A 9,422-nucleotide genomic window follows, 5' to 3' on the forward strand; every position below is an offset into this window, starting at 1 on the left:
AGGGTTCCAAGGTGTTGGAACTCCACAAATACAATCACTTATTTATTTAGGGTGTGTGAGATTATTTTAATTATGCCTCTAAAAACCTAATCTAGGTTTGGATCAATTACATTTAAGAAATGGTCTTCAATATTAATTTCTTCATGTCTTCAAGTCTTCATGACTTCTTGCTTGATGACTTTGGCCTTCCAATTAGTGGTCCAATGTGGGCTTCTTGGCCTTCAATCCAAGCATCCTTGATCTTACTTTATCAAGATCTACAACTTAGACAAACAAACACATTAGTGATAAATGATCACTTGTGTATTGGAATCATCAAAACAAGATGGGAATGTCAAGGTAAAAACCATTGGGCTTACACTATGTGAGCAGGACCTTCCATGGTGCGGAGGTTCGGTACCTGGACATAGAAAAATTCACCCTCGCAGAGATCAGTGCCGCCCGGAAGCTCCGCCCCTACTTCCAGGCCCACCCCATAATACTCTTGAGTGACCAAACCCTCAGAAAAATTCAACAAAGACCGGAAACCTCGGGTAGAATGGTAAGCTGGGCCGTCGAGTTAGGGGAATTCGACTTACAGGTCCGACCAAGGCCGGCCATCAAATCCCAGATCCTTGCCGATTTTATAGTGGAATTCACCGCCCCAGCCGCAGAACCAGTAGCGATGGAGGAAACCAGGGCCCCCAGTGGGAAAACGACTCACGAAGGCGAGCGCATGGGGCCCGAGCTGCCGGAAGAAGACAACGAGATCCACTGAACCTTGCACATGGACGGCTCAGCAAGTAAAGTAGGATGCGGGGCAGGAGTGGTCCTCCAGGGGCCAGATGGATTCATAGCAGAGTACGCCCTCCGACTAGACTTCAAAGCCTCCAATAACGAGGATGAATACAAGGCCTTATTGGCAGGGCTGAGTCTAGCCGCGGAGCTGGGCACGAGGAAGTTAAGAATCTACAGCGATTCACAACTGATGGTCGAGCAAGTGAACGAAGTGTATGAGGCCAAGGAACTCAGGATGAAAAGATACCTCCAGAAGGTAAGGGAGAAGCTGAAAGGAATGGGGGAAGTCGAGATTCTCCAGGTACGGCAAGGCATGAACGATCGCACGGATGCCCTGTCCAAAATGGCCTCCAAAGAAACCCATGACTTTGGTGTCGTGCTCACGGAAATACTGCTTCACCCCAGCATCGACTAGGTGCCAGTCTTGGAAATTCCACGAGGGCCCAACTGGATGGATCCCATAGTACGGCACCTAAAAGACGGAATACTGCCCGAGAACAAACTGGAAGCCTGACGCCTAACCGCGAAGGCCGCCCACTACATGCTCCATGGACCCAAGCTGTACAAATGGTCGTACACATGGCCATACCTCCGATGCCTGGTACCCTCCGAGTCCGAGTACGCACTACGAGAGGTACACGAGGGGATCTGCGGAGACCACGGAGGCGGGAGGACCCTAGCCCTGAAGATCGTAAGTCATGGCTATTTTTAGCCTACGATCCTCAGAGACGCCTAGGAATTCGTCAAAAAGTGCAGCCCATGCCAGAAATTCGCCCCCACCCCCCATCGACTGGCCACCCCCTACACCTCAATGGCGGGGCCACTGCCTTTCGCCATGTGGGGCATGGACCTGCTCGGGCCATTCCCGAAGGCCCCGGGGGGCATACAATGTTATACGTCGCCATCGATTATTTCACCAAGTGGGTCGAAGTTAAAGCCGTAGCGAGACCAAACTCTAAGGCAACAGAAAAGTTTTTCTATCATGACGTGGTTTGCCGCTTCGGCATTCCCAGAATCCTCGTAACAGACAACGGACCCCAGTTCGCGAGTGTTGAGTTCGACAGGTTCTGCGATAATCTGAGCATCGAGCACCGGTTCGCCTCGGTGGCGCACCCTCAGGCCAACAGACAGATGGAGGTAACTAACAGGATCCTACTCCAGAGTCTTAAGAAGCGCTTGGGAGAAGCCAGAAATTGCTGGGTAGAAGCGTTCCCCAGCATCCTCTGGGTGTACCGGACAACACCCAAGGTCGCAACAGGGGAATCCTCTTTTTGTTTAACCTTCGGGGCCGAAGCGGTCATTCCAGTAGAAATCGGCCTCTCCAGCTTCCGCGCGGAAAACTATGATGAACATGAAAATTTCGAGCTCCTCCGAAACGCTCTCGACCTCGTACTAGAAAAAAGAGAGCGAGCCCTCCTCCGGACCGCCGCTTACCAACAAAAGGTGGCGCGATACTACAACTCCCGCGTGAAGAAACGCACGGTAAAACCTGAAGACCTATTACTACGACGAGCGGAGGTATCCGACCCCTGAAACTCCGGAAAACTCGCACCAAAATGGGAAGGACCCTACAAGGTCGCTCGAGCGCTCCGCCCCGGAGCCTACCAACTCGAGCACCTCGACGGGACCCAGTCCCTCGAAGTTGGAACATGGACAACCTCCGAAAGTTTTATCAGTAAAAAGAAAAGGGTAGGAACTGTGCTTTCTTTTAAGTTATTATGTATGTTTTGTTTCTCCTTGTTTTGTTATTTTCAGCACAAAGCTATGTATCCCCCTTTGCAATCAATGAAATAGAGTTCTCGCCTGAACTATGCGCATTTCCACTTTCCGGCCTGCGACGCATTTGGGACCGAAAGAAAACAGGGAGTGGGACAGAGGTAACATCTAGGTTGATCCCCCCGAAAATACCCTCAGATGCTCCCCATGAAAAAAAAGACCTATCCTTTCTAAAAGGCAGGCAGGGCCCATCAACTCCGAGCTGATCACTCGAGAGGAAGATGACCCTTCCACAAACAAGATGCCCTAAGGTGACGCCCTGCATAAGCACACTAGAGGTATTTTTGCCGACGAAATTAGAAGCCAACAACAATCCATCAAGAAGAAACCTGCAAAGGGGCTCAACCACCCCACGCAGTATCACATAAAAATGCAAGAAGCAGACGAGCCTTCCTTTCTAGGTCTTGTGGGACCCGATCCCGTGAGAGGGGGAATGGCCCGTGAGCCGCCTTCCTCTCTCTTGGTCTCTCGTACCCATACGAGTGGCGCGTGTATTTTATTATTTTTATTATTGATTACCCGACCAAGACGGCAACAACAAAGCCATAGGGTGCAAACAAACGTGCAACCCAGTACTCCAAGGGCAAGGGTAAGCCGCCGAGCCTAGCAAGGTGTGATTTAATTCATCCTTTCCGTGAACTTGGGATCACTAAAAGAATTCGAATTTCACACAAAGGAGAATCACAGAGTCGCCACCTAGATGAGGGATCTAGGACCCATAAATAACCAGAAATCTAGACTCGTTACCTGGTTACGAGAATATAAGGTATGGGGAGTTACCTCCACATGCACCATCCTCACCTGATAATCCGGTCTTTGATTCTAAAAATTAACTCTCTTGAATTTCTTTTAAATGGTTCATTTAACTCTATTGAAGTGCGAACTATGTGACATGCATCCTAAAATCTAATTTTAATGTAATTCCTAAATGTGTATCTTGATTTTTTTTAATTTGTTTGAATTCAATTTAAGTGAAAGTTCTCCTAAAATTCTAATTTCATGGAAAGTTCTAAGTAATTTAATTACTTTTAATTTAATGATTAATATACAAAACCTCACCACTTATGTGTGGAGCCGACTCGGGCTTGGTATGCCACTCAAGTATCTAAGTTGCCTACGTATCCCAGCCTCATTGGAATCAGAGTCGATCATAATTCTGTGTCTGAACTAAGCTACATGCCTAAGACATCTAGGACACCAATCTAGACTGGAAGGACTGTTTCAATAGTTTTCAAGAGATTATTTAATTCAAGTTGAGTAGATTTTATTATCCTAGAACTCCACCTAAGATGCTATATGGTCCTATCTAAGTGCACGACGTTCCTTAGACTAATGCAGGTTAACCTACATCCTAGGTAACTAGGTTTGTCCTAGGGGAAAATTGGGTGACTAGTGTAACTAAATCTATGGCACGGTTGCTATCCATAGCAAACGGCCGTGATGAGGCTATACTCCTAACTCTAGGACTCCCTAAAACATAGGACACAACGTGACATAAGTGTTCCTAAGGGGCCCTAAAAGGTTCCTACGATAGGAGACCGCAATCCAACGGCTCCTAAGACTTTGATTAAGTTAATTCAATTTGTTGAATGATTTTCAGTTCCGTAAAAAATTTTGAATCCTAAAATCTAAGGAATACCAATGGCTCTAATATTGGAAAGTTTCCGCCTTGAGTTTCATCCATGGAAGGGAATCGTGCACTCTCCCCTTGCGCAATTTAATACTTAAGTTATAGTACGTTATTGCCTGGCATGTTTCTCGGGATTTTCATGGAGAGTGGAGGCTTAAGGAATGAATACGTGACAGAAGATTAGAGTTCCCTAGAAGTTTTTATAATGTTTGTAATTAATTTCGATTTTTAAGAGATTTTATCAATTCAAACCAAGTGGATGATTTTAGAAAGCAATCAATTGCAAACGAATTTCAAACAAGTTGCAATTTTTACAGTAACATGATATGGACGAATATATCTTACTGAGAAAATGTCATGAATATTTATGGTAATTTACTATTAAGTTCTGATTTAACAATATTGAGACCAGATTGTTGGAATTACAAAGAAACTCTTAGCAATTAAACTCCAAATTAATTGAAGTTTTTACAGTAATAAGGTATAAATGAATATAGCCTACTGTAAAACTTTCATGAATTTTGAATACGATTTACTATCAATTTCTGATTTTTAAAGATTCAGGTCAGATTATGGGTTTACACAGTATCTCTGAGCAAACAAATTCCAAATAAATTGAAACTATTACAGTAACATGATATTTGTAATATAAGACTACTGTAAAGTTTTCAAGGATTTTAACTATGTTTTGATATTATTAAAAAACCTCACAAAATCTGGCTGTTTCAAAAGAAAACATCAAAAAGCATACCTAATAGAATTATAAACTCATGAAAAATTCAAGGCAGATCATATCAGTACCAAATTATTTTACTACAAAATTTCAGTAATTTTAGAACTTATTTGGTATATTTTCCCTTTTTCTTCTTGAAAAAGATATCTTTTAAGAGTTTTCTATTTTTTAAACATGATTTTTAAGAAAGTCATGACTTTGAAAGATGTTCTCTAACATTGTTCTGATATGACGAACACAAAAAAATTATAATATTATGAGAAACACATCATCTTAAGGTAGCTATTTTTTTCCAATTTCCTAATATTTAAGCCATTAATTTAAATTAAATTTCAAACATCATTCAAATTCTAGATATCCTTAGGTCAAACGTCCGATCCGATCCGATAGTTCTTTTAGTCCAATTAAATAGATCATTATATCAAATTTTGAAACCAATCAGACTTGAAAAACTCATGTAAAACACGATTTTGAGCCAACCCATATAATACTGAATTAAATAAGCGTAAATACAAAAACCATGCAAAAATACATTAAAAATACGGAATAATTCTAGAAAAATCTGAGAAGAAAGAACCTCCTTTTGGTCACGCTCCTAATCTCTAAGGTTGGTATTCCGAGGTATACGCTTTCTCCAACCCTTAAATCCGCACAATAGAAAAAACCCCTCTGATAACGCTTCGATACAAAGCCGAGAGCACGTTGATCCGAGAATGTGATTTGATGTCGAAATTCCGAGAGCAAGTTGGAAAGATAAATTTTTGGGAAAATTACATTTACACCCCCTCTAGTTTATGACACATCCACTTCCACCCCTATAGTTTAAAACGTGACAAATACACCCCTGTAGTTTCAATTTGTTTAAGGTAGGCCCCCTCAGCCGAAGGTTCGTCCATAGATTGAAGGGTTAGGATGATCCGATGGAGCCGATTTTTTGGGCACACCCTATCTATGTCAGGACCCATCAAATGAACGCTTTGGAGATCATCCAACCAAAAAATCAGCTCCATCGGATCATCCTAACCTTTCAATCTATGGACGAACCTTCAGCTGAGGGGGCAAACCTTAAACAAATTGAAACTACATGGGTGTATTTGTCACGTTTTAAACTATAGGGGTGGAAGTGGATATGTCAGAAACTAGAGGGGGTGTAAATGTAATTATCCCTAAATTTTTTAGATGACACCCACCTTAAAACTCTCATGGAATCCAAGAACTTGATGGGAGAGGAGAGAAGGTTGTAAAAAATGTGTGAAGGAGACCGATGAGAGGAGAAAAGTTAGGCACCATTTGTTTAGGAATTCCAATAGCTCTCTTTTTTTTTCTTTTTGTCCCTTCCTAAAATTCATTCCACACTGCTTTATAAAATAGGATTTTTATTGCCAAATCAGTTTTGTTTCTATGAAATAAATAGTAAGCTACCAACTTTAGATGCATAAAGAATAAGTACTAATCATTACTTTTTGGAAACTCTCTTAAAACAACGTTAGCTTGCTTCTCTTATGCTGGGCGTGAACTCCAAGGAGAGGAATATGGCATGTTGCCATAAAAGACAAACTTCTAATAAAAAAAACTTGCTTTTATCTTTCTATGCACATACACATGCTTATGTATAAACTTTCCCTTTAAATAATAAATCACTCTCACCCTTCCTTACCATGCATGCATATATATATATATATACATATATATATATATATATATATGTATATGTATATATATGTATATGTATATATATACATATACATATATATACATATACATATATATATATATATATATATATATATATGAGGAAAGTGTCTCTAGTCTCTCCCCTAGATAAGCTTATCTACTCCTCCCTTTAAAAAAACACAGTGGGCCCACGCTGTTTGGATGATCCAAAGCATTCATTTGATAGGTCCTAACATAGATAGGGTGTGCCCAAAAAATCAGCACCAGAGGGTCATCCTAGAACTTCGTTTTGTGGTGCCTTGTGGTACCCAGAATGGACACATATAAACATCCACGTTTATATGCGTCCATTTTGGACACGGTGTGCCCAACCAAATGAAGTTCTAGGATGACCCTTTGGTGCTGATTTTTTGGGCACACCCTATCTATGTTAGGACCTATCAAATGAATGCTTTGGATCATCCAAACAGCATGGACCCACTGTGTTTTTTTAAAGGGAGCAGTAGATAAGCTTATCTAGGGGAGAGACTAGAGACACTTTCCTCTCTCTCTCTCTCTCTCTCTCTCTCTCTATATATATATATATATATATATATATATTGACATTCCTTTTTCTCTTACGATCTATGCACAGCAACAAACCTCATCATTTGTTTACATGCTTTGGTTGGAAGTTTGTGCATGGGACCCACAAAGATCCAAAACATGCCTTATGCTATGATTGTACAAAAAACAATTTCTATATCCATTGTGTGATCACCACCTCGGCATCCATGCAGTGGGGTCCCCACAAACGAAAATCCAAAAGAGCTCCCTTCTTATTACGCGTGACATCCTCAAAGTGGGCCCATCTTTCAACAAATTAGAGGTCAGAGCACAACTAGATGGCTTGGATCATGCTATAGTTTGGGTTGCATAACCATGTTGGGTGCATAGTGGGTCCTCACCACATGGTCGAAACAAACAGTGGGTCTTTACTTCTCGACCAATTTTGATATATGTGCCCCACCTGACTAACTCGAACCCATAGGACGATCCGAACCGTCAATTTAGTGGGCTGAAGTGTAAACAGGTTATTCCAAAATACGCTAAAATGATCTCAACCACCAATTTTATGATCCAATGTGTGAGAAGGTGGCGGCCCAAACCACTTTCACGAGATGATCCGACCAGTCCATTGGATGGGCCATGCTGTAAATTGGTTATACATCCAAAGCTGCTTCCATAGGCTAATTTCGAGCTATCAAATTAATGGGGTCGCGGCGCAAACAAGTTGTACCTCTAAATCCCCCAAATCATTTTTCATGGAATAATCCAAACCAGCACTTGGCGAACCCCATTGCATATTTGACCAAAACATATATGGGTCCTCCATAAAAATAATTTTATTCATTGGATCGAAATAAGTTCAAAACTCATATTTTTCATGAATATCCACGCAGGGGCACACCTGCTTGATCCCATTACAATCGAAATGTTCAATGCGCCCATCCAGTGGGTCCAAATTCTCCCTTGTTTTGATTCTCGCAAATAACCCTTCTCAACACTTAGCAGGAAAATGCGAAACATGGCTGAAATGACCGAAAAGATCGAGAAAACATAAAAGACGGACACGAAAACGAAAAACACTGAAAAACCGATAGGAAAACACTAACTTCTTTATTGATTAAAGCGGAGCAAAATTGGGGTGTCTACACTCACAAAAAGAAAAGAAAAAGAGAAGATAGAGTTCAAAGTGTTATTACAGACCAGGCACCTTGGCCGCAAACAAGATCCTGAAAGAAGCAAACGTTCTCACTGGCCCCCTGCAGAGGCCTCAGCAATGGTAGACACATTCGGGGCAGCCACCAGATCCTCGACCGGCCCCCAGGCATCTACTGCCCCCTGCAAAAGGTCATCCGGAACGGCATCTTCAGCATCATGCACGAACTTCTCCAAAGGAAAAGAGGGGTCGACATCACGAACGCGTCGCTGGCATTCGATGAAAGCCTCTATCTCGACGTCGACACTGAACCCGCGGCCTTAAAAAACTCCTCTGAACCTCGCCATTCCTCTCACGCTTTCACTAGCTCCTCAGCATGCGTCAGTCGGGCCACCAACAAGTTATATTCCACGCGGTTCTTCCCGTCCTCAGACATCTCAAGTTGCCCCTGAAGGTTCTGGACGGTGTCGTCGAGCGCCGCCTTTTCGGCTTGAACCTTCTCGAGGTCCTCGCTCAGCTTACGGACGCGCTCCTCGAAAGCGCCAATCTCGTACTCGTCCTCGACCATGTACTACAGCATCTTCCTGGCATAACTTTGGGCCTACAAAAGCCCCGCCACGAGCATACTATTAGCGACCTCAAGACAAAAAAAGAAAGAAAGACAAAAAAACCAACGGAAAGCCAAACACACAATACTTACGCAAGTTATGAAATGAAGGTACCGGGCCCCTAGTGCCCTGCGGGGAAAGTTTTCCAACTAAGCCTCATCACCGGGAAGGGCGGTCATCAACTCCATCTCCACCCCAACCCGAGGGTTCGAGAGGACGCCATCCTCAACACCAATCTTCCAGTCCGGCTTAAACAGTTCCCCTTGCTCCTAGTAGCAACGCGGGGAGAACTACATTTGCTCCAAGAGCAGCTTGGTCATGACCGACCCCTCCAGCCGGCTCGGCATGTCCTCTACAAAGGTAGACGAGGAACGGGGGCCGCTCGACCTGCTTTCCCCTGCTTGGGGCGAGGAGGAATAACCCTCTTGGCAGGAAGCTCCAACTCCTTCGGAGGAGATCTCGCCGTATCTTTTACCCCGACCGATCGGCCGGAGGAACTGGATGGCTCGTGCTCGGGAAGCC

The 9,422-nt window shown here is 43.2% G+C and overlaps 1 protein-coding gene across 1 annotated transcript; it reads left to right on the plus strand.

Annotated features, from left to right (window-relative positions):
- Positions 1 to 766: 766 nt before the first annotated feature.
- LOC143857079 (uncharacterized) lies at positions 767 to 2,310 on the plus strand. The gene is made up of 3 exons (XM_077367352.1): positions 767 to 1,078; positions 1,183 to 1,667; positions 1,791 to 2,310. The coding sequence occupies exons 1-3, from the start codon at positions 767 to 769 to the stop codon at positions 2,308 to 2,310; spliced, it is 1,317 nt and encodes a 438-aa protein (XP_077223467.1).
- The last annotated feature ends 7,112 nt before the right edge of the window (positions 2,311 to 9,422 follow it).

Source organism: Tasmannia lanceolata, unplaced genomic scaffold (genome assembly GCF_043159265.1).
Source record: "Tasmannia lanceolata isolate RefF3 unplaced genomic scaffold, GAP_Taslan_0.1 ptg000024l, whole genome shotgun sequence".
In the NCBI taxonomy this organism is placed as follows: domain Eukaryota; kingdom Viridiplantae; phylum Streptophyta; class Magnoliopsida; order Canellales; family Winteraceae; genus Tasmannia; species Tasmannia lanceolata.

Bases quoted from the DNA above. Each gene is read 5' to 3' on its own strand.
- LOC143857079 (XM_077367352.1), top strand. From the start codon at position 767: ATGGACGGCTCAGCAAGTAAAGTAGGATGCGGGGCAGGAGTGGTCCTC. The intron at 1,079-1,182 runs GTACGGCAAGGC...GCTTCACCCCAG, and splicing joins GGGAAGTCGAGATTCTCCAG to CATCGACTAGGTGCCAGTCT. The intron at 1,668-1,790 runs GTTATACGTCGC...CGGCATTCCCAG, and splicing joins GGCCCCGGGGGGCATACAAT to AATCCTCGTAACAGACAACG.